The following is a 25,654-nucleotide window of genomic DNA, read 5'->3' on the forward strand; positions in this document are numbered from 1 at the left end:
GCAACCCTGTGAACTGTAGACCACTAGGCTCCTCTGTCCATGGAATTCTCCAGGCAACATACTGGAGTGGGTTGCCATTGCCTTCTCCAGGGGATCTTCCTGATCCAGGGGTTGAACCTGGGTCTTCTGCATTGGAGGTGGATTCTTTACTCTTTGAGCCACCAGGGAAGACCACAATATATATGTTACAGTATATTGGGGGAAAATGTTTATGATTAAATATCTTGGTAACAGTTAAAATTTGAGCAAATTTTGTTTACTACTGAATTTCTAAGATTATTTAAGTAGATTATTTAAGTATCAGTAATCATAGTAAATACTTAATGGAAGGACATGTTATGTAGTGTTTCACAAGCTTGTTTGATATTTGAACTTAATGTCATTGTTGTTGTTCAGTTGCTCAGTTGAGTCCAACTCTTTGGACCCCATGGACTGCAGCACGCCAGGTTTCCCTGTCCTTCACCATCTCCCAGAGCTTCCTCAAGCTCATACCCATTGAGTCGGTGATGCCATCCAACCGTCTCATCCTCTGTCATCCTCTTCTGCTCCTGCCTTCAACCCTTCCCAGCATCAAGATCTTTTCCAATGAGTTGGCTGTTTGCATCAGGTGGCCAAAGTATTGGAGCTTCAGCATCAGTCCTTCCAATGAATATTCAGGACTGATCTCCTTTAGGATTGACTGGTTTGATTTCCTTGCAATCCAAGGAACTCGCAAGAGTTTAATCCAACCCCACAGTTCCAAAAGCATCAATTCTTTGGCACTCAGCCTTCTTTATGGTCCAACTCTCACATCCATACATGACTACTGGAAACATGTAGCTCTGGCTATATGGACATTTGTTGGTAAAGTAATGTCTCTGCTTTTTAATATGCTGTCCAGGTTTGTCATAGCTTTTTTTCCAAGAAGCAAGAATCTTTTAATTTTATGGCTGCAGTCACCATCTACAGTGACTTTGGAGCCCAAGAAAATAAAGTCTGTCACTGTTTCCATTGTTTCCCCATTTATTTGCTATGAAGTGATAGGCCCAGATGCCATGATCTCAGTTTTTTGAATGTTGAGTTTTAAGCCAGCCTCTTCACTCTCCTCTTTCACCTTCATCAAGAGGCTCTTCAGTTCCTCTTCACTTTCTCCCATTAGGGTGGTGTCATCTGTGTATCTGAGGTTATTTATATTTCTCCTGGCAATCTTGATTCCAGCTTGTGCTTCATCCAGCCTGGCATTTCGCAGGATGTAGTCTGCATATAAGTTCCATTAGCAGGGTGACACGGAGAAGGCAATGGCACCTCACTCAAGTACTCTTGCCTGGAAAATCCCAAGGACGGAGGAACCTGGAAGGCTGCAGTCCATGTGGTCACTGAGGGTCGGACACAATTGAGCGACTTCACTTTCACTTTTCACTTTCATGCATTGGAGAAGGAAATGGCACCCCACTCCAGTATTCTTGCCTGGAGAATCACAGCCTGGTGGGCTATCATCTTTGGGGTCGCACAGAGTCAGACACGACTGAAGCAACTTAGCAGCAGCAGCAGCAGGGTGACATTTTACAGCCTTGACTTACTCCTTTCCCAATATGTGGAATCAGTCCATTGTTCCATGTCCAGTTCTAACTGTTCCTTCTTGACCTGCATACAAGTTTCTCAGGAGTCAGATAAGGTGGTCTGATGTTCCCATCTCTCAAGATTTTTCCATAGTTTGCTGTGATCCACACAGTCAAAGCCTTGAGCATAGTCAATGAAGGACATGTTTTTCTGAAATTTTCTTGCTTTTTCTGTGATCCAGTGGATGTTGGCAATTTGATCTCTGGTTCCTCTGCCTTTTCTAAATCCAGCTTGAACATTGGGAAGTTGTCGGTTCATGTACTGTTGAAGCCTAGCTTGGAGAAGTTTGAGCATTACTTTGCTAGCATGTGAGATGAGTACAATTGTGCAGTAGTTTGAGCATTCTTTGGCATTGATCTTCTTTGAGGTTGGAATAAAAACTGACCTTTTCTAGTCCTGTGGCCACTGCTGAGTTAAGTATTTGCTTAATATATAGTAAATACTTAGGAGGACATGTTATATAGTGTTTCACAAACTTGTTTGATACTAGAACTCAGTTGACTCAAAATACCTTAACTGGACTATTGTTCTGTAGAATTTTCTTTGGCAAACACTGATTTAGATAACTACCTATCTGACTGCCTGGCTGTGGACTAGATGATTTTTCTAGGTTTCTTTGAATAATGTGATCTAGGTAAAAATCCTTCAATCACAGGCTGTGATTAGGCCTTTGCTAGTTTATTACCTATCATAGGTAGATGCAATCACTTGATGCAATATAACTGTTTAAGAAAACTGTCGTGAAATGGGGACATCATTTAACTTGGAGCTATGAGATGGCAGAAAGTGAAGAAGAACTAAAGAGCCTCTTGATGAAAGTGAAAGTGGAGAGTGAAAAAGTTGGCTTAAAGCTCAACATTCAGAAAACTAAAACCATGGCATCCAGTCCCATCACTCATGGCAAATAGATGGGCAAACAGTGGAAACGGTGGCTGACTTTATTTTTCTGTGCTCCAAAATCACTGTAGATGGTGATTGCAGCCATGAAATTAAAAGACGCTTACTCCTTGGAAGGAAAGTTATGACCAACCTAGACAGCATATTCAAAAGCAGAGACATTACTTTGCCAACAAAGGTCTGTCTAGTCAAGGCTGTGGTTTTTCCAGTGGTCATGTATGGATGTGAGAGTTGGACTATAAAGAAAGCTGAGTGCTGAAGAATTGATGCTTTTGAACTGTGGTGTTGGAGAAGACTCTTGAGAGTCCCTTGGACTGCAAGGAGATCCAACCAGTCCATCCTGAAGGAAATCAGTCCTGGGTGTTCATTGGAAGGACTGATGTTGAAGCTGAAACTCCAGTACTTTGGCCACCTGATGCGAACAGCTGACTCATTTGAGAAGCCCCTGATGCTGGGAAAGATTGAGGGCAGGAGGAGAAGGGGACAACAGAGGATGAGATGGTTAGATGGCATCATTGACTCGATGGACATGGGTTTGGGTGGACTCCGGGAGTTGGTGATGGACAGGGAGGCCTGGCGTGCTGCGGTTCATGGAGTCGCAAAGAGTTGGACACGACTGAGCGACTGAACTGAATGGACTGTGAGATGTAGAAGGTGTGCCGTTTTCGCCATTGATTAGCTGTGTTATCTTAAGGAAGTTACATAGGTTATCTGAACCCCAGGATGTGGACGTACAAAATGTGAGTAATACTACTTCAAGAGTTATGATGATTAAATCATGATATGTATGACACATACGTGTATGTATGTCTATAAATTTTAATGCTTGTTATGAGTTCAAGAAATCAAATTTAGGTTTTTAAAAAGTTAAAAAGGATGTGAAAATTTTATTTAGGCAGGTTTTACTGGAACAATTTTTTTTTTTATAAAATAACTTTATAAAAGAGTCCATCAAGATATTATAAAGAAAATACACACTAAGGTAATATATGTACACTTCATAAAAATTCAATACATCTCGGCAATTGCTTCCAGAGTCTGTTACCACCATGTACAGTGTATTGACGTTTAACATTATGCTAATTTGAACATACAAGGTTTTCAGGAAAAACAAAACTGTCCCATTGGTGTTTCAAAAAATTGTTTCCAATTGACAGGAAAATTTAAAGAATGCTAAAATGTAAAATTTATGGTGCTAACTGAATGGAAAGCCATGTCAAAAATGTTAGAGCAAAGACCCATGCCATAATCACTGAGGACAAATATATTTTTTTCTATTATTATAACTGGTTCAGCTGGTTCCACAAAGTTACTGAAAATAATATTCTTATTTTGGATGCTCAATCAAGGTAAACATCATTTGGTATTAAAAAGCTTTCTAGAAGCTGTACTATACTTCTATAATGCATGGTATATCTTTCCTTTTTAAAGTGAAAATAAGTATGTAAGTCCTATTATTAATATAAAGTATTAATACTTAAAAAAGTATCTTTATAAGTTACTTAGTAAGCTTTGATCAAAACACACAGCACCTAGCTTTATTATTCTCAAAATGGTTAAATGCTGAAATTCACTTGGCTTTGAATTTTTTTTCTTTTTTACAAAATTATCTTAGCTACTATGTTACTATAAAACATTGCTGATGGGTCCTGTTAAATGTTCAGAATAATCCTTGCAAAGGAACTGCTCCAGTGTAATAAATAAAGAAAATACTACAAGACTTTTCTAGATCTTACCAAAAGATATGACCATGGTGGGATCATGAAAATACCTCAACAGTACCAAGGAAGGCACACAAAACAGAGCACAGCACCATTTTCAAGTTGCAAAGATTGCAACTGTTCAGGGAACTTAATTCCCATGGTAAATGTGGCTTACTTATGTGGATTTACGCTTGGGAGAGCTGCTTAGTACGGATAGGCAGACACAGCTATATAAACTATGAATGTGGTCTGATACTCAACGGTCCCATTGGCACCGTAGGATAAGGCTCGAACCCGCATGCGGTAGGTCTCTGGTTCCTGTAGTGGTCGTATTGTGTACACCACTCCTTTCAGGTTTTCATCCCTTAAGGCAAAGGGAACAGTCTGTTCCTCATCTATCATGAGGAAAGTTGTCCTGGGATGCATCACTCCATCTTGAGTGTATGCAACCAGCCGGATCAAATCTTGATTGGCAGCTATTCCAAACGGGAGGGAGACGAGTTTGTATTCCAAGGCATATGGACTCAAGGCACATTCCAAATCATTGGGTGGACAGTTCTTGAGACAGAACCTAAGGACAATAATCACATGAAATATATAAAGTTATCATGGCTTGGAAGCAGGAGAAGGCATGATGCAGGTGATCACGATCCATGACAGTTTGGGGGCATTAAAGGCAGGAGACAGTCTGACTGCAAAATACTAAGGTTCACCCCATGGTCTGTGTTATTAACTGAAACCAGATGCCAGATGCCGATGAGAGTGTGCTGGTCTAGAGTCATATATTTCTCTCAGCTCCATTAAAATCAGAAGCTTTTGAACCACAGAAAAAAGTACCACAGAACATCTTTAAAGTGAAAAGCCAGTTTTGGAAAGAGAAACATCTGCATATATATTGGAAACAAGGACTTCTTAAAGAGAGGACTACAAATGACTTTAAAATGTTAACATCTACCCTAAGACTATTTGAAAGCAGAAATAGAATATATTGATATTGGTTTATTTTTCTAAAAATAAATAAAAGGTCAATTACAACTCCAAAAAAAACAACTTTCTTTTCGGTATTTGCTTTCCACATCATTTTAGATTAAAAATAGTATATTTTCTTTTTCCAGAGCCCACAGCAGTTGTTTGAGTCGTCATGACTTTGAACTTGTGTGCCCCAAATCACTGGTAATAAAGAGTAAAACAAAAAAATGCACAAAGGACCATGTTCTGAAGATACAGATTCTCATAGCATTTTTAAAAGTCTGATAAGTCTGTAATTTTTATCTTCCCCTTCCCTATTCCCCTCAGACAGATTACAAATAGGTTTTGGATGAATCCTGGGCAGTGCACACTTGACCATGTTACAGTAACATGGGAGTCACCACTGAGAGGAAAACAAAGTGAGATCCAACCAGAGTTCGGTTTCAGAACTACCTCCTTATTAGTGGAGCCTATTCACGATGGCCATTATCTCATTTTCCAAGCACCCCACCAACTTGGTACCTAAACGGAGTGCAATGTTTCTGTAAGGGGAGGGAGAGAACAAAGCAGTTTATTCAAAACCAGAAAAGACAGTGTTTCAGACAGCAGAATATGTAAACAAGATGAGATGTGAATGAACAGACAGACTACTGACTCATCCTTGGTCTCCTCCACACTCCCATGGAGTCATGATGACTCATCACTGTTAACAGCCGTGGTACCTCTTAGAGCCAGTGCTCTAAAAGCAGAGAGCCCTGAAAACCCTGAGGCAACACCAAGAGAAAAGACAATTTCAAAGATAGGTCGGCTCTATCACCCTATAAAATGCTCCCTGCTGAGGAGGGATTCTAGATGTTGCCTGGTGCATTACACACTGAGCAGACTTGTTCCAGGAAACCCTGGCAGCTCAAAGCTGGCAATCGCTGCTGCAGGATGAATTCGTTTGTTTGCCCACTCTCTGAAGAAGGAACACACAGTAAACCCCTAGCCCCTGAGGGATTACTGACTTCCTGTGAGTGAGAAACATGACTGCAGACAGGGCTTGTTGGTCAAGGAGAGAGAGGAAGGAGGATTTTCAAAAGCATGCATGGGAAGAGAAAGCAAGACATACCCTGACACAGGATCCCGTTGGTAGTCAGGTGGACAGGGTGTCTCAATGCAACGGTAGCTTCCTCTCATGTTGAAGCACATGCGATTCGGCCCACAGCGCACATTCTGTTCCAGACACTCATCAATATCTACAACAGCACAAGAAACAGACAGCATTAGCAAATAAGGTCAGAAGAGGCCATCAGGGCAGGCATTGTGGATATTTGCCTGGAATACTGAGGGTTAGCTTTCTCCTCCCCAAGAATGAACTTGGTTCATAGCTGCACCTAAGCTTTTTCACCCACCAAGTGGGGATTTTGATTTTTGGTGTGCTGTTTCCAGACTGATTGTTCTGAGGTTAAGTTTTTTAAAAATCACGTGAAAAGACATTGAAAAATAAGGGCTATGAAAGTAGAAGGGAAGCTACAAAGAAAAAAATTTTTTTTTATACTTGGGAAATAGAATGCATTTGAGTTTTGTAAAGCCAATAATTCTTTAAATTCACTAAAAACAAGCTAAAAATTTAAAAGACACATGTGAACCTTTCTTGGAGTGAAAAATCTCTTTAAAACATGAATGATCCTTGATCTTTCCCTAATATTTTGTAGGGTCAAATTACTGGGTGGGAGGATGGGTAGTAGAAATTTAAAGAAGTTATACATTCAAGGAAGACTTGTGGAGACTTACAGAATAAAGGGAAAAAACAGGATCAAATAGATGACCCAAGAACCATAATTCAAGTTTGATTGAATCTGAACTATGTAGAATCCATCCTCAGTTGTTATAGGTAGGGTACTCTCCCTAGGATATTGGGGAAACATGCAAATGCAATGCTCTTTGTTTTCTACACAAAATTGTTAAAAAAAAAAAAAAAACCACATTTAAATCATTAAAATTAAAAAGCATCAAGATAAAGCCAAAAGAAACGTTTTTTGAGTTCCCTGAAAATGAGTGTTTCTAAGCCATGATTTTAAACTTGAGGTCCATAGTTAAGCATTAGGGGATCCGCAAATGAAACCATTTCTGTACATTGAGTATGTAGGTATGTGTGTGCGAGTTAGCAAGAGAGATGAAGCAAGACTCAGATTGACTGACTTTTCTGGATAAGAGGGCCTATAGAGTTCAACATAATTTAAGGGATGTTGAGGCCCCAAAGTTAAGAATCATATTTTATAGCAATAGTTTCAAACTGTGGTATCTGTATTCCCCTGGTAGTACATGAAAACTCCCAGCAGTTATGACAGCAGGCAACTATTTCAGGGAATTAATTTCCATTCAAATTAAAAAACCTTTTTCTTATTGAAGTATAGTTGATTTATAATGCTGTTAATCCAATGTACAGCAAAGTGATTCAATTATACATATATACATATATACTTTTTCAGATTATTTTTTTTTAGTTTATTACAAAATATTATGTATAGTTCCCTGTGCTATACAGTAGATCCTTGTTGGTTATCAATTTTATATATAGTAGTATGTATATGTCAGTCCTAATTTCTCAGTTTATCCCTCCCTCCAACTCCCTTTTCCCTCTGCTAATCATAAGTTGCTTTTCTATGTCTGTGGGTCTATTTCTGTTTTGTATGAAAGTTCATTTGTATCTTTTTTAGATTCCACATATAAGTGATATCACATGTTACTTCATCTTTCTCTGACTTCTCTTAGCATGGTAATCTCTAGATCCATGCATGTTGCTGTGAATGACATTATTTTATCCTTTTTTATTCTTTTTATGACTAATATTTCATTGTATATATATGCCACATCTTTATCCATTCATCTGTCAATAGACATTTAGGTTGCTTCCATGTCTTGGCTGTTGTAAACAGTACTGCTATGAACATTGGGGTGAATGTGTATTTTCAAATTATGGTTTTCTCTAGATATATGCCCAGAAATAAAGCTGCAGGAGCTAAAAAAGCAGGATAGCTCTACTTTTAGCTTTTCAAGGAGCCTCCATGTTGTTCTCCATAGTGGCTGTAACAGTTTACATTCCCACCAACAGTGCAGGACAGCTGCTGCTTCTCCACACCCTCCCCAGCATTTATTATTTGTAGACTCTTGGATAATGGCCATTCTGGGTGGTGTGAAATGATAAATCATTGTAGTTTTGATTTGCATTTTTCTAATCATTAATGATACTGAGCATCTTTTCATGTGCCTGTTGGCCACCTGTATATCTTCTTTGCAGAAATGTTTATTTAGATCTTCTGCCCATTTTTAGGAAAACGAGCTGTTTATATATTTTGGAGATTAATCCACTGTCAGTCACATCATTTGAAAATATTTTCTTCCATTCTGTAGATGGTCTTTTACATTTTGTTTATGGTTTCCTTTGCTGTGCAAAAGTTTTTAAGTTTATTTAGATCTCATTTAAAAAATTTTTCTTTTTAATTTAAATTTTATTTTCATTACTCAGGAGATGGATCCAAAAAGATATTGCTGCTATTTATGTATCCTGCCTATGTTTTCCCCAAAAAGTTTTATGATATCTGGTTTTACATTTAAGTTATAATCCATTTTGAGTTTATTTTTATGGTGTTAGAGAATGTTCTAATTTCACTCTTTTACATGTGTTTGTTCAGTTTTCCCAGCACCACTTATTGAAGAAACTGTATTTTTGCTATTGTACGCTTTTGCCTCCTTTGTTGTAGATTAACTGACCATAGGTGTGTTGGTTTGTTTCTGAGCTTTCTCTCCTGTTCCATTGATCAATATTTCTGTTTTTGTGCCAGTACCACATTATTTTGATGACTATAGCTTTGAGTATAGTCTGAAGTCAAGGAGCCTGTTTCCTCCAGCTCTGTTTCACTTTCTCAAGATTTCTTTGGCTGTTTGAGGTCTTTTGTGCTTCCATACAAATTTTAAAATTTCTTATTCTGTGAAAAATGCCATTGGTAATTCAACAGCAATTGCATTGAACATGTAGATTGTCTTGGATAGTATGCTCATTTTGACAATATTGATTGTTATAATCCAAGAATATTGTATATCTTTCCTTCTGTTTGTGTTATCTTTGATTTCTTTCATCAGCATCTCATAGTTTTTAGAATACAGGTCTTTTGCCTCCTTAGGTAGGTTTATTCCAAGGTATTTTATTCTTTTGATGCAATGGTAACTGTTAGTGTATAGAAAAAGAAAGTATTTCAGTGTATTAACTATGTCCAGCAATTGTACTGAAATTATTGAGCTCTAGTAATCTTATGGTAGCGTTTTTAGGATTTTCTAGGTATAGTATTCGGAGAAGGCAATGGCAACCCACTCCAGTACTCTTGCCTGGAAAATCCCATGGGCGGAGGAGCCTGGTAGGCTGCAGTCCACGGGGTCGAGAAGAGTCGGACATGACTGAACGACTTCACTTTCACTTTTCACTTCCATGCACTGGAGAAGGAAATAGCAACCCACTCCAGTGTTCTTGCCTGGAGAATCCCAGGGACAGGGGAGCCTGGTCGGCTTCCGTCTATGGGGTCACACAGAGTCGGACACGACTGAAGTGACTTAGCAGCAGCAGCAGCAGGTATAGTATTATGTTATCAGCAAACAGTGATAGTTTTATTAGTCCTTTTCCAATTTGGATTCCTTTCATTTCTCTTTCTTCTCTAACATGTCTAGGACTTCCATAATTCTGTTGAATAAAAGTGCCAAGTGGATATCCTTCATCCTTGGCCTTGTTTCTGAACTTAGAGGAAATATTTTCAACTTTTCACCATTGAGTAGTATGTTAGCTGTGAATAGGGCTTGTCATATATGGCTTTATGATGTTGAGGTAAGTTCCCCCTATGTCCACTTTATGGAGAACTTTATATCATAAATGGGTATTGAATTTTATCACAATAAACTGTGGAAAATTCTGAAAGAGATGGTAATACCAGACCACCTGACCTGCCTCTTGAGAAACTTGTATGCAGGTCAGGAAGCAACAGGTAGATCTGGAAATGGAACAACAGACGGGTTCCAAATAGGAAAAGGAGTATGTCAAGGCTATATGTTGTCACCCTGCTTATTTAACTTATGTGCAGAGTACATCATGAGAAACGCTGGGCTGGAGGAAGCACAGGCTGGAATCAAGATTGCCAGGAGAAATATCAATAACCTCAGATATGCAGATGACACCACCCTAATGGCAGAAAGTGAAGAGGAACTAAAGAGCCTCTTGATGAAAGTGAAAGCGGAGGGTGAAAAAGTTGGCTTAAAGCTCAACATTCAGAAAACGAAGATCATGGCATCCGGTCCCATCACTTCACGGCAAATAGATGGGGAAACAGTGGCTGACTTTATTTTTTTGGGTTCCAAAATCACTGCAGATGGTGATTGCAGCCATGAAATTAAAAGACGCTTACTCCTTGGAAGGAAAGTTATGACCAACCTAGACAGCATATTCAAGAGCAGAGACATTACTTTGCCAACAAAGGTCCATCTAGTCAAGGCTATGGTTTATCCAGTGGTCATGTATGGATGTGAGAGTTGGACTGTGAAGAAGGCTGAGCACCGAAGAATTGATGCTTTTGAACTGTGGTGTTGGAGAAGACTCTTGAGAGTCCCTTGGACTGCAAGGAGATCCAACCAGTCCATTCTGAAGGAGATCAGTCCTGAATATTCATTGGAAGGACTGAAGGTGAAGCTGAAACTCCAATATTTTGGCCACCTTATGCGAAGAGCTGACTCATTTGAAAAGACCCTGATGTTGGTAAAGACTGAAGGCAGGAGGAGAAGGGGACAACAGAGGATGAGATGGTTAGATGGCATCAGTGACTCAATGGACATGAGTTTGGGTGAACTCCGGGAGTTGGTGATGGACAGGGAGGCCTGGCGTGCTGCAGTTCATGGAGTCGCAAAGAGTCGGACATGACTGAGTGAACTGACCTGAACTGAATTTTATCAAAAGCTGTTTCTGCATCTATTGTGATGATCATATAGTTTTTAATTCAATTTGTCACTGTGGTGTATCACACTGATTTGTAGATACTGAAAAATCTTGCATCCCTGGAATTTTAATCATAGTGTATGATCCTTTTAATGTAATGTTGGATTCAGTTTGCTAGTAATTTGTTTAATATTTTTGCATATATATTAATCAGTGACATTTGTATGTATTTTTTCTTTTTTGTGGTATCTTTGGTTTTGGAGTGACAGCGGCCTCATTGAATGAGTTTGAAAGTATTCCTTCCTCTGCAAGTTTCTGGAATAGTTTCAGAAGATTTAGGTGTTAACTAGTCTATTAAAGCTTTATAGAATTTGCCTGTTAAGTCATCTGATATGGTATCTTTTGGGGGAGTTTTTAAAATCACAGATTCAATTTTAGTATTTAAAATTGGTCTGTTCATGTTCTCTTTTTCTTCATTTTTCACTCTTGGGAGATTGTACCTTTCTAAGAATTTGCATATTTCTTGTAGGTTGTCGATTTTATTGACAAATAGTTGCTTTTAGTATGGGCCTTTTTATTTCTGTGGTGTTGACTGTAACTTCTTTCTCATTTATGATTTTATTGATTTGGCCTCTCTCCATGTTTTTCTGGATGAGTCTGGCTAAAGGTTTATCAATTTTGTTTATCTTTACAAAGAATCAGCTTTTATTTTTATTTATTGCTTTTAATATTTTGACATTTTTATTTTTAAAAATTTTACTGTATAGTTGACTTGCAGTGTTCTCTTAGTTCAGGTGTATAGCAAAGTGATTCAGTTATACACATACATACATATATTCTTTTCTGAAGAACCACCTTTTAGTTTCACTGATCTTTACTATTGTTTTCTTCCTCTGTAATTCATTTATTTCTGATCTGATCTTTATGCTTTCTTTCCTTTTAATTAACTTTGGGTTTTGTTTTGTTCTTTCTCTAGTTGCTTTAGGTGTAAAGTTAGGTAGTTTCAGATTTTTCTTGTTTCCTGACGTAAGCTTGTATAGCTGTTAACTTTTTTCTTAGAACTGCCTTTGCTGTGTTCCATGTTTTGGATCATCATGTTTCTGTTTTCATTTATCTCTAGGTATTTTTTCGATTTCCTCTTTGATTTCTTCAGTGATCCATTTGTTACTTAGTAGCACAATGTTAAGCCTCCATGTGTTTCTGTTTTTTGCAGTTTTTTCTTGTAGTTGATGTCTAATTTCATAATGCTGTGGTCAGAAAAGATGCTTGATAAGATTTCAATTTATTGAGGCTTGCTTTGTGGCCAAGGACATACTTTGATTGTACTTGTATAAGTACCGCATGTCAATCCTGGAGAATGTCCCATGTGCACTTGCAAAGAATCTGTATCCTGCTGCTTTTGTATGGAAGGCTCTATATATACCAATTAAGTTCATCTGGACTAATGTGTCTTTTAGGGCCTATGTTTTCTTATTGATTTTCTGCCTGGATCATCTGTCCATTGAGGTAACTGGGGTGTGTTAAAAGTCCTCCCCTAGTATTGTGTTACTGATAATTTCTCCTTTTATGTCTATTAACGGCCTTGAATATGAGATTTTGATATAGCAGTCTAGGTATACACACAATTGTTTTAAGTTGCTGATTTCTTAATTTCAAATGCACTTCAAGTATCCTGAATTTTTAATCTCCTTCTCTCATGATTACTGATTTCAATATCATATTTAAATGTGGATGATTTCTTGCATTGTGTTCCTATGTGTCCAATTGTGTATCCTATGGGTGCATGTATATTTACAATTGCTCTCTCTTCTTCTTGGATTGATTCCTTGATCATTACGTAGTATAGTTCTTTGTTTCTTGTAAAGTGTTTATTTTAAAGTCTATTTTGTCTGATACAACTGTTGCTACTCCAGCTTTCTTTTGATTTCTATATACATGGAATCTCTTAAACCATTCCCTTACTTTGTCTTCATGGCTTCTAGATCTGAAATGGGTCTCTTTTCAGCAGCATATATATGGGTCTTGTTTTTGCACCCGTTCATTCATTTGTATCTATGTCTTTTGGCTCAAGCATTTAATCCATTTACATTTAAGATGGTTATCTATGTATGTTCTTATTGCCATTTTGTTCATTCTTTTGGGTTTGCCTTTGAAGGTCATTTTTTCCCCTCTTTTGTTCTCTTGTGATTTGATGGCTATGTTCAGTGTTTGGATTTCTTTTTCTTTTTTGTATATACTTATTACAGAGTTGATTTGCAGTTGCCTTGAAGTTTTGATACAGCAGTCTAGGTATACATACAATTGTTTTAAGTTGCTGATTTCTTAATTTCAAATGCACTTCAAGTATCCTGAAGTTTTACTCTCCTCCTCTCATGATTACTGGTTTCAATATCATATTTGAATGTGGATGATTTCCTACCTTTTGGGTAGGTTTGCCTTTACCAATGAGCTTTCCCATTTCCTAATTTGCTTGTTTCTAGTTGTAGACTTTTCTTTTCTGTCTAGAGCAATTCCTTTAGCATTTTTTTGTAAAGCTGGTTTAGTGGTAATGAGTTCCTTTGGCTTTTGCTTGTCTGTAAAGCTTTAGATTTCTCTGTCAAAACGTGAATGAGTCTTGCTGGGTAAAGTAATCTTGCATGTAGGTTTTTCACTTTCATCACTTCAAATATAATGTGCTACTCTCCTCTAGCCAGAGTTTCAGCTGAAAAATCAGACAATAGCCTTATGGGGGTCCCTTATATGTTATTTGTTCCTTTTCATATTTTCTGTCAGTTTGATTACAATGTGTGTGGGCATGCCTCCTTGAGTTGATCCTCAATGGTAGTTTTTGCACTTCCTGGGCTTGGGTTACTGTCTCCTTTTGCACATTAGGAAAGTTTTCAGTTATTATCTCTTCAAATATGGTCTCAGGCCCTTTCTCTCCCTTTTCTCCTTCTGGGACCTCTATAATGCAAATGTTGGTGCATCTGACATTGTCTCAGAGGTCTCTCAAACTGCCCTCATTTCTTCTCATTTTTTTCTTTATTCTGTTATGCTGTACTGACTTCCACCATTCTGTCTTCCAGCTCACCTATCCCTTCTGCCTCATTTATTCAGCTATTGATTCCTTCTAGGGTGTTTTCACTTCAGTTATTGTATTCTTCAACTTTTTGGCTGTTCTTTGTATTTTCTAACTCTTTGCTAAAAATTTCTTACAGGTTTTTGCACCGTGCATCCATTCTTTACCTGAATTTTTGGATCATCTTTACAATCATTACTCTGAGCTCTTTCTCAGGTAGATTGCCTATCTCCATGTCACTTAGTTGTTCTGGGGGTTTATCTTGTTCTTTGTCTAGAACATAATCCTCTGTTATCTCCTTTCACCGGGATTTTTCTTTCTTTTTTATTTTTAAAAATATCTTTGGTTGCCCTGGGTCTTCATTGGTGTGTGCAGGCTTTCTCAAGTTGCAGAGAGTGGGGGCCACTCTCTAGCTTGGTGCATAGGGCTTCTCGTCGTGGTGGCTTCTCTTAGTGCAGAGCACAGGCTCTAGGCACATGGGCTTCAGGAGCTGCAGCACGTGAGTTCAGCAGTTGCGGCTCGTGGGCCCTAGAATCTGCAGGCTCCCTTCCGTAGTTGTGGCACATGGGCTTAGCTGCTCCATGGTGTGCAGAATCTTTCTGGACCAGGGACCAAACCCGTGTTCCCTGCCTTGGTAGGTGGATTCCTATCCACAGTACCACCAGGGAAGTCTTTGTATAGATTTCTGTTTTTATGTATGTGGAAGGTTAGTTATGTTTCTTGACCTTGGAGAAGTGGCCTCCGTGGGGGATGTCCTCTGTGTCCCAGCAGTACACTCCCCTTTTGTCACCAAAGGGCCAGGGACCAGGTGGTTCTAGGGCAGGTTCTGATCTGCATTTCTGGACTTGGTTCTGTAGGCTGCTGGATTGTAGTTTTTTTGCTTCTGGTGTCTGCCCTCTGGTGGGTAGAGCTGGGACTTGATAATGACATAATGTGCTTTCTATTACTCCTTTTACAATAGAATTAGTTTTCCTCCAGGAATGAAACAGAATCATGTTTTATTTCAGTTAAATCTTAAATCTTGCCTTTTGACTCTGCAAACCAACTTCCAATTATGATTTTTATCTGTTGGAAGTGTTCCATCTCCTTGACAAAATGAAATTGTCTCAGAATGAAGTGAAAAGCCCTTTAGGAAAATGTGAAAGAAATGTATCTTTGCTATCATAAAAAAATCCCATTCCCCTCCCATCCATATTCCAAATTTCATTTTAGCTTTAATTTTTATAGTGAACTCATACAGAAACACGGGGCCAGTGGACTGTTAGGGCCTATGACAATGGTGGCTTGGAGGCCAGAATCTAGATACACATTTATACACAGGAAGAACAGCTACCTCATCACATATTTCCATTGGCTGAATATGAATATATCAAATGTCAGAATCTAATATACAAAGTGTTTGTCCCTAGCTCCATAATAATATACACTTCCCACAGAAGAGCTTTCAAAAAGTATTTGAGCTTCTAAGAAGGTAACCCTTGTCTTCTATCACTATCTCTTCCGGAGTAAGTATCTTTAAGGCATTCAATCTGCTCACTTTGTTCACTCATTTTAGTCACTAGTCATAACAAAAAGTAGCCAGAAAAGGTGGAGCAATCAGGCTATCTTTTGTTACCTGACAGTGTGGTAATATCTGGTTTTTGTAAGATATTATATAATTATATAACATATCATAAGATTAATTTAAATAATTGTATATAATATATAAAATTACAAAATATTATTTAAAAATTATTGTGATCAAAAATTAAAGTATAGGCTTTTCATAACAAATATTATTGCTACAAGAAAATTATACCAAGATCAGTTGAAAAACTTTCACAGGAACAGCTTTAGAATATATGAATGCATTTAACCAAATGCTTCTGGCTACATTAAAAAAAGTAATTCAGAATAAACATTTGACTTATAGAGAATATAAAGTAATTCAGATTCTCAATAGACATGAATTGCTTCTTAAAAACTTGGATAGATAATTCATTTTGAAGGCAATGCCAACATAGAGTATTTTTACACTTTTAGAATTAGATTGTTGTTCAGTCACTCAGTTGTGTTCCACTCTTTGCAACCCCATGATTTCCCTGTCCTCCACCATATCCTGAAGCTTGCTCAAATTTATGTTCATTGAGTTTGTGATGCCATCCAACCGTCTCATCCTCTGTTGTTGCCTTCTCCTCCTGCCTTCAGTCTTTCCCAGCATCAGGGTCTTTTCCAATGAGTTGGCTCAGTTCTTCCAAAGAATATTCAGGACTGATTTCCTGTAGGATTGACTGGTTGGATCTCCTTGAAGTCTACGGGACTCTCAAGAGTCTTCTCCAACACCACAGTTCAAAAGCATCAATTCTTCAGCACTTAGCCTTCTTATGGTCCAACTCTCACATCCCTACACGACTACTGGAAAAACCATAGCTTTGACTATGTGGGCCTTTGTTAACAAAGTGATATCTGATTTTTAACACTCTTTCTAGGTTGTCATAGCTTTTTTTCCAAGGAGCAAGTGTCTTTTAATTTCATGGCTGCAGTCATTGTCCACAGTGATTTTGGAGCCTGAGAAAATAAAATCTATCACTGTTTCCTTTGTTTCCCCATCTATTTGCCATGAAGTGATGGGACCGGATGCCATGATCTTAAGATTTTGATTGATACAGGATGCTTGGGGCTGGTGCACTGGGATGACCCGGAGGGATGGTACGGGGACAGAGGTGGGAGGGGCGTTTAGGATGGGGAACACGTGTATGCCCGTGGCAGATTCATGTTGATGTATGGCAGAACCAATACAATATTGTAATTAGCCTCCAAATAAAATAAATAAATAAATAAATAAAAAGATTTTGATTGTTTGAGTTAACACTTTGAGAGCCCACTTTCACTCTCCTTTTTCATCTTCATCAAGAGGCTCTCTTTAGCTCCTCTTCACTTTCTGCCATAAGGGTGGCATCATCTGCTTATCTAAGCTTACTGATATTTCTCCTGACAATCTTGATTCTAGCCTGTGATTCAACCAGACTGGCATTTCACATGATGTACTCTGCATATAAGTAATAAGCAGTGTGATAATATTCAGCCTTGACATAATCCTTTCCCAATTTGTAACCAGTCCATTGTTCCATGTCCAGTTCTAACTGTTGCTTCTTGACCTGCATACAGGTTTCTCAGGCAGGTAAGGTGGTCTGGTATTCCCACCTCTTTAAGAATTTTCCATAGTTTGCCAAGATCCACACAGTCAAAGGCTTTAGCATAGTCAGTGAAACAGTAGTAGATTTTTTTTCCTGGAATTCTCTTGCTTTTTCTATGATCCAACAGATATTGGCAGTTTGATCTCTGGTTTCTCTGCCTTTTCTAAATCCAGTTTGTATATCTGGAAGTTCTCAGTTCATGTACTATTGAAGCCTTACCTAGCTTGAAGGATTTTTAGCATTACCTTGCTAGCATGTGAAATGAGTGCAATTGTGCAGTAGTTTGAACATTTTTGGCATTGCTCTTTTCTGGGATTGGCATTAGATTAGTGGGGTTTAACATTAGCATACAAAATTTTCAGTTTCTCCTCTCTGGTTTTGGGGAAAACTATACTTGGTCATGTTTTTGGTTTTCATTATGCAATCTGATGACTTCTACTTTTGACTAGTTTCTGTCAATGTTCAATGTCAAGTTCACTTTAATATCCCTTTTATTATTGATATCTCTAACACTAATGTATAAAGCTTCAAAAATTCATCTGGGAATGAAACATAGTCTTTTGTTCCTCATAAATGCCTCAGACACTTTCTAAAGCCATAAAAGACTCCAAGAGAGTGGAGACTTCTTTAAAGGTTGTAATTGTTTTCTCTCATGTCCTTTTATAAAATCACAAAAATATGTAACTTGCTTAAATTGCAGACATTTTAGATGATGCCTGTTTCTGATTTGTGCACATTATTTTCCACTCTGGAGCACAAGTGAAAGTGGAAAAATGTTTTGAACTGAATGAGTGAAAAGGGCAACTAAAAAAACATACTGGCATAATTTAAAGGAGAAAAAAATCCTCTAATGAGAATATGACATAATATAACCCTTAAAAATCTGGCTAAGGAGTTTGCAGTCCACTAGGTTATTCCAAATGCTTCAGTATCTATCCCCTTCCTTCCTTGGTACCTGGTGCACCTCTAGAGAGAGTAATGGTAGTGTTGTACACTGCCTCCCTTCAGAAGGATTCATGGGGTGAAGAGCTGGAGAAAGTTGTAAGCTATGGACAATGTAAGCACTCTTACATCTCTCTGCTGCCACACTACAATCACTGGTGTTCACAGCATCACAGGAGAAACTAAGGACCATTCTAAACATCATGAAATCTGTGATCCAGTCCTGCCCTTGTTCTTGATGGTTATAGGACACTGAGACTCACATAATCACTCTGAGAATTGGTTTTATCATCTCTAGAATGGGTCCGAATCATTGTTCTTGACAAAGCTATACTGCTGATTAAAATGAGCTAACAGTTGTTTCAGAAAAATGGAAAACTATAATGTAGATACGTTATTCCAGTATTTCAAAACTTAGTAAAATGTTCTTCCTAGGGCAAGCTTTTCATAAATGTTTGGTGAAGGATGACTGGAGCAGAGTTTATTATTGCATTCACATGATCAGTGGGGGCTCTGAGGGAGTATATTGGGTGAATGGGGTAAGTAAGAGTGGGGAGGCTCATAGTAACCCAGGTGAAGCTACTGTCCGTCCTGTTCTTGCTTCCAGAACACATTTCCATGAGCTGCATCCTAGCAAATGTTTTGTAAAGGAAAGTCTTTCATACAAGACAGAGATGAATAAAATTCAGAGCTTTTAAAGACCTATATAATATTCTTAGGTTTTTTTTTTTTGTCCATAGAATGTTTCTTAGATTTTGACGATTTATGTAAATTCATACATTTTTTCTCTAAGTATACATTGCAACATACTACATTTTATCAAAATACAATGCTCCTTTTGCATTTTTGTGTGAAGAGGGTACAATTGAGATTGATTATTTTTTTCTTTCTGCCATCACTACATATTGTCTAGAACTCTGCTGTAACACCTAGTAATAGAATTTTGTATGTTGATTAAGCACTTGTTTGCATGTCTGTATCCACTAGACTCTAAGATCATAAAGGAAATAGTGTATATTATTCACCTGTTTTAACCTGCATCCAGAATTTCTAGAAAATGATTGGTATTCATCATTCCATTCAAAAAATGAATGAGTTAATCACCCACTGATCACTAAAACAAAGTATAAAATAATGCCTAACACTGAAGTACATTTACTGAGCATTCATCCCATTTCTCCTTTCTTCTTAGCTGGATTGTAAAACATGTCTGAAGAGATCTAGTTCCTTTTAGTTTTAAATATATATGATATGAACTGATTTAGGCATTCCTGTGTGCCTTCTTCTAAGATCATACCAAAAATGTTTCTCAAATTTTCCTTTGCTTAATTGCCGCCTTCTGCTTTTCCTACTTGCAAAAGCAATGATTAAAGATAAGTCTGACCCATGGGAATGTGAAGGGAAAGGAATCAACTAGAAGAATAATTATTCAAAAAAAAGACATTTCTCACACTGTGCTATCTATATTGGTTTTAAGTTAAGTTGCAGCACTAAATGTCCCAAAGTTTTCTCACCTTGACATGTCTTTCCATTGAGCATGAGCTGATAGCCAGGTGGACAGATACACTGATAGCTCCCAAAGGTATTTTTACACTCATGCTGGCAGGTGTCTGTATTTTCACATTCATTAATATCTGTGCAGAAAGAAAGCAGAATATGTAAGTACAAAAAACAAAGGCAGAAACTGTGACAGAATCAACTATAAACAAGCTTTTGACATACAGTAGACAACTTAGTGATTTTATACTTATTTAAAAAGGCTCAAAGTGGTTTCATATAAGGATCTGTTTTTAATGGAGTCCAATATAAGCTGTCCTATATTATAAAATATGAACACCTCTTTTGTGTATAAATGTATTTGAACTGAAACCCCAACCTAGCCAATTTCAATGTTACTTAATTAAGATTAGAACAACAGATGAAACAGAACTGTGCAAGATCCCAAACTACTAAAGTGCTAAACTCTTGACAGAACAGTAGAATTTACCTAAAAGATAAAGTTTCTAATGAGATTAACTGGAAAAAGAAATATTCTTTTCTATTTTATTTAAACTGTAGTTGCCTCTCCAACAGCCATGTGTAACTTTCCCATATGCAGATATCATTTAGTGGAGGTGGTTTTGTCTTTGCCATAGGAATATTTATCCAGCTTATACAATTATAAAGTATTTCACTAATGACAACTGCATATACATAGTTGCTATGTTACTTTGGCCCAGCCACTTAACTTCTCAAGATCTCAGTTGATTCTTCTGCCAAGAGGAGTCATAGACACAATCTCCTTACTTCTCACAGGTTTGTTGGAAGGTGCAAATATAATAAGATATGAACATTTTATGAACTATAAAGAGCTAATCTACCTGCTATCACTAAACAAAATTAAGAAAACAGTAATAAAAAGGACAGATAGAAAGACAGTTTAAAATTAATTGCTATTTGCTTTCCGAATCAGGGATGGGATTTGAGAGGCCTAGATTTACTGTCCCAACTGTGTTTTGCCTAATAGTAAAATCTGCCAACCAGTGTTAGAAGAAAGAGGAGAAGATGGTATGAAATGGGGGCAGTAGGGCTGTGGGCTGGAAGTGAAGGGAAGAGAAAGTGAAAACTTGGAGATGACTCAGAGCAAAAAAGAACCTGTTCATTCTGCAGATGCTCAGATTATAACTGCAATGATTCAAGCTGTTAATGACAAATACTCATCAAATATTTGTCATTGTTTTTGCCCCATTTTAGTTACCCAAAGCATTCAGGGCTGCACTTGAGTTATTTTAACATTTTCCCTTTATAATCTGCTTTAACAAAAATGACAACAGAAATGTAAATCATGTTGAACTCCATGTAGTTTAAAGTGGCCCTAAGTGTGATTTCCATGTTCAGAAGCAATGTTTCATTCATTTTCCCTAATAAGCTTTGGAATAAATTCCTTAAAAAGCTAAATTTTAGCCCAAGTCTAACAAAATGCCATGGTGTTAATCTGAATCTTTTGTAATCTGTCTATCCCAGATGGTTAATTAAAGAAAGACATTTCGTGTTTACTGCAAGTTGCTTGTTACATAATTCCAAAGCTGTCTGCAGTCATAGTGTGAATTTCTTTATTAGTACAAACACCATAAAATATTCACTGTATTTTAAGAAATATTTCTAAGCCTATTCAGTGGTCCCCAATAAAACTTAAATATCCAGTAATTAACTAGTTATAGAACTTAACTTTAGATTCTCCAAGACGGGTCCTCACTCTGAAGTAGTAACTGCCTTACACAGTAGATTGTTTTGGGAATGTAATTCACATAAATATGTTAGTGTAATATAAACACAGAGACAAAACATTCATAAGACTTTACTGATGAAATTACAGGGCATAGATTGTGGTAGAGAAAAGGAGACATGGTTATCAATCAAGGACACTTTCTTAAAATGACTTGGACCTTCAGATGATTTAGAAATCAACTAGATGGTGTATGGTGTGGGGAATATTGTTTCCCTCATTTATGAAAACATAAGCAAAGATTTTTGGTGTAGAAGAAAAGAGTTGTCTGAAACAAAGGCAGACAGTGGGATGTTAATAGGATATGAAAACTTCTCAGTGGGAATGACTATTTGGAAGAAACTTAGAAAAACGAAATGTTAGATGTTAATTCTATGGAAAGTAAAAAGTTTCACTAGTAAATAGGTCAAAATTGTGGGCATAAAAAATTACCAATGGGAAAAAAAAAAACCCAATAAGAACAGTTTGAAGCAGGCTGAGAGCAATGTTTGATATCCTGCCGAGAACAGTAGAGTCCACAGGCTTAGTATTAATAATTAAGTAGTATTTGACCATATATGGAAAAATGTTGAGAGTTGTTAATGAATGTATGAATGTTTCACATTCAATAAGTAAAAGAAACGAGCACTGTCCACAATTCAGGGAAGATGATCACAGGTAGAAAATTCCATATACATCATATTAAGCTTTAGGTACTTCAAGACAGCAGATAGAAAAGTTCTGGGAACATTTGGGGCTAAAGGATAAAGGCTTGAAAGTGTAAGGATCTCGAGAGTTTGAAGGTCCAGTAGAGGGGAGATGATGTGAGAAGCTGAGTCCACCTAACAGTGACAGAGGACACATGTCAAAGACTACGATGCAGGAACAGGACTTGGAGAAGGGCAGGAAGAGAAATGACAAAAATTGAAGTCAGATGGTATTCTTTAAGTACTTAAAAAAAATGTTTAACAGAGAGCACATTTGGGAGAGAATAAATGAAGCATAGAATACCTAAGAAAAATGCAATACCATGAGGTTGGCATAGGGGTCTTTAAATTTAAACAGAATTTCATTCTTTCCCCTCTTGCCTCCCCGCTCCCTTTCTTTCTTGTTTTCTCATTTCTTTGACCAAACTGCAGGGCTCATTTGTGCTTGCTAATTCCTCTCAGTGTATAGTTCCATGACATGCAAACTGTGGATACTCACAGAAAATTGAATTATTTGAACAACAGATGGAATTGTTTGCAGTTTAACTGAAGACAGGGTCTTCATTCTGGAGCTGGAAATTACACTTCACTTTTGTAAACAAATTAAGTTACAGACTTGTAAATTTAAAGGTACTGAAAGCACACAATTTAGAACAATGGAAAAAAGTTTTGTCCTGACTTACATTATCTTTTCAGTGACTCACATATATACAAAATAAATCAGAGAAGCTCCATGGGGAGTGTGGGACTACAGTCAGGGCAGTGTTGTATGTTCATACAGAGCAAGCAGTTGACACAGTGGCAGAGCGTTTCCCTTTAAACCCACTGCTTTAGCATCCGTCGGACAAAACCATAATCTGCTAGTACTGTATTACGGTGGTAATATGCATATTCTCTTTCTTTAAAAAGCCATATTCTGAATGCCACTGCACTTTGCTTCTATATAGCATGAAATTTAGTAACACTTTCAGGGTCAATAAAAAAAAGAGAAATTGCCAACATAAAACAGGAAATGATCAGAATGTACACATGTAAATACATTACTCATTTGAGAAAACTGGCTATGGGTGTAGGTGCCAGAGTAAATGTCTTGAAGCTTTGAGTCATCCCATATCTGAAATCAGGTGTAGTTCACTGCACCCAGACTCTCACGGGTGCTGTACGTATGCTCAGACTTTGGTCCATAAGAGAACCCACAGAAAGGAAATGGAATATGGCTGACATTTACCTACACATGTGTCAAGGCTCGCCTCAGAGCCTTCGGGGCAAGTTTTCCTAATAGTCCTTCTAGTCCTGGAGAGAGACGTTCTGCTGTTCCTATACTCTGAGTAGGAGCTGTAGAGATGTGAGTACTGTCTGTAATGCTGTTGAGGTTGATAGTTGTTTCTCATGGGGGAGAAGCGTGCAAGGTTATAGCTACTGTATTGATTGCCATAATTTGGCAGCCTCTCCAGTCCAGCGCAAGATTTCCCGTCCCCTAACAAATGTTGTCCTGGTGGACAGATACACTTGAAGCTGCCAGGGGTGTTGAAGCACTGATATGCACAAGGCTTAGGCACTTGTTCACATTCATTAATATCTGCTCGTGTGCCATGATACATAAAAAAGAGAAAAAAAAAAACACAACATACACACATATACACACAGAAAACACAGAAATAAAGAATCAGTCTGTGAAACAAACTGAAAACATTATGTTACCTTCCAAAGCTGGGAATATAGTAATTTTTCAACTGCTGTAAACTTTTGAAAAAGCTTTCATCATTAAGATATAACTATATAGAGAGATTCTATGATTCTCCCTGAACACTGCTTTACAGTAGAAACAAGTAGGATTACAATGGAAAATGTGGTCTTGAACCCAGAAAAACGAGAGTTCAAAGCTAATATAGATCTTACTTTCGTTGGTGAAGAATGCAATCATATCTCTAGTTAGAGTTTAATTATATTTTTGATCACTTAGTGCTTCTAATCTTTCATATAATTACAAATTTCAGATGCAGGAATATTGGTACAACTACAGTCAGTTTTATTTTCCTTTTTTTTTTTGAATCAATAATTACTCATGAATAATCATGCTTAGCACATTTTCTTAACAAAAATTAAAAAGAAGGAAATGACACAAAATCATTCTTCCTAAGAAACTCACAAAGTTCAAAAATGAAAGCTATCCTTCTTTCCTAGATCAACACAGAGTATGTACTCACAACACTTCTTATAAAGTGAATAAATACCAGAGATCAAAACCAAATTCTTTAATTCATTACCAAAGTGCCATGAAAGAAAACAACTAGAATAAAGTAGTAAATTTTGCTTTAATAATTATTTCAGTAGGCAAAAGTTAAAATTAGCATTTTTAATCTCTTTAAGGCAATGGCCCTACCTTCTTTACAAATTTATCCCCCAGCCCAATTGCTGACACTCAGCTTCAAGTCAAACAAGTGAACAGCTGAACATATTTCATTCTGCTAGGTCACTGTAATAACTTATCAAAATGTTAAATTATATATAAATTATAATACCTAAATAGAAGACTAAAATTACATGCATTTCTATTAAATAGTATTTATTTTAAAAGAGTTCATAATAATGATACTACTATAAACATTTGCTGTGCACAAAGTACTATGCTAGGAACTACATAAAGACAGTACTAAATTTTTATGGAAGAATTCACTATAAAGACAGGACAGGCTTGTCTCTTTCTGGCCATAAGGACAGGTTGTCTCTTAAATAGATAACCAAGGCATCTAATTTAAAAAGTATAATAGCATGCAAACCAGAAACCAGTAATTAAAAGCTCAACACAAGTTTTTTGCTGCATGTAAATGTAAATATTCTGAGGTAGAATATTTTATAGGTCAGTTTCTTGATTATAAATGTGTTAATTTTAAAAAAGCATATGGTTACCTTCTTGAAGATACTTTCTATCTACCTGCCTTACTTTACACTCCATTATAACTAAGATGGAAACAAATAGGCAATTGGAAGAATTAAATGAGATTCTTAGCACTGGGAATGGTATATAGCATGTGCTAAATATATGGTAGATAAAGTGCTAATTACCAATTCACTTAAAATGTGTTCACATTTTAATCCCTCATAACTAAACCTTCATAGTACATACAATTATACTTCACATTCAAATAAAATGTATCTATACAAACATATCATGTGCATAGCGAGACAATCAATGGGATAATCTTCATAATTAAGTTGTCATGGTAATTATACCACACCTCACTTTGATATGTGTAGTTTATAGTAAGCATTCTGTAAGTAGTTATTATTACCACTTGAAAGTCAGTGTAAGTTGAACTCAATATGAAGTCTCTAAGAAGTAATTCCAACTGTGTAATGGATTACTTAAACCAACTTACTCTTCTAAATGTAGTAAGAAAGC

General features: G+C 37.1%; 2 protein-coding genes across 20 annotated transcripts in view; one reads left to right on the forward strand and one right to left on the reverse strand.

Moving 5' to 3' along the window:
* The window catches only part of LOC147356198 (uncharacterized), a 75,507-nt gene that overhangs the window by 12,409 nt on the left and 37,444 nt on the right, over window positions 1-25,654 (forward strand). The gene's annotated exons all lie outside the window — the stretch shown is intronic.
* Window positions 3,353-25,654, reverse strand: part of HMCN1 (hemicentin 1) — a 537,476-nt gene continuing 515,174 nt past the window's right edge. For 4 of the 5 annotated variants that reach the window (XM_086343339.1, XM_086343340.1, XM_086343342.1 and 1 more), the window contains 4 exons: window positions 23,480-23,830; window positions 19,815-19,934; window positions 6,280-6,406; window positions 3,353-4,770 (listed from right to left, as the gene is read on the reverse strand). In XM_086343339.1, coding sequence (XP_086199465.1) covers window positions 4,404-4,770; window positions 6,280-6,406; window positions 19,815-19,934; window positions 23,480-23,830 — 965 coding nt within the window. In that variant the 3' untranslated portion in view covers window positions 3,353-4,403. The remainder of the gene's footprint in view (window positions 4,771-6,279; window positions 6,407-19,814; window positions 19,935-23,479; window positions 23,831-25,654) is intronic. The other variant, XM_086343341.1, reaches the window with a different exon arrangement.

The sequence above is a fragment of the Bos grunniens genome, chromosome 16 (assembly GCF_055505025.1).
Source record: "Bos grunniens cultivar Pamir isolate PY7600 chromosome 16, Bosgru_T2T1.0, whole genome shotgun sequence".
NCBI classification, from domain to species: domain Eukaryota; kingdom Metazoa; phylum Chordata; class Mammalia; order Artiodactyla; family Bovidae; genus Bos; species Bos grunniens.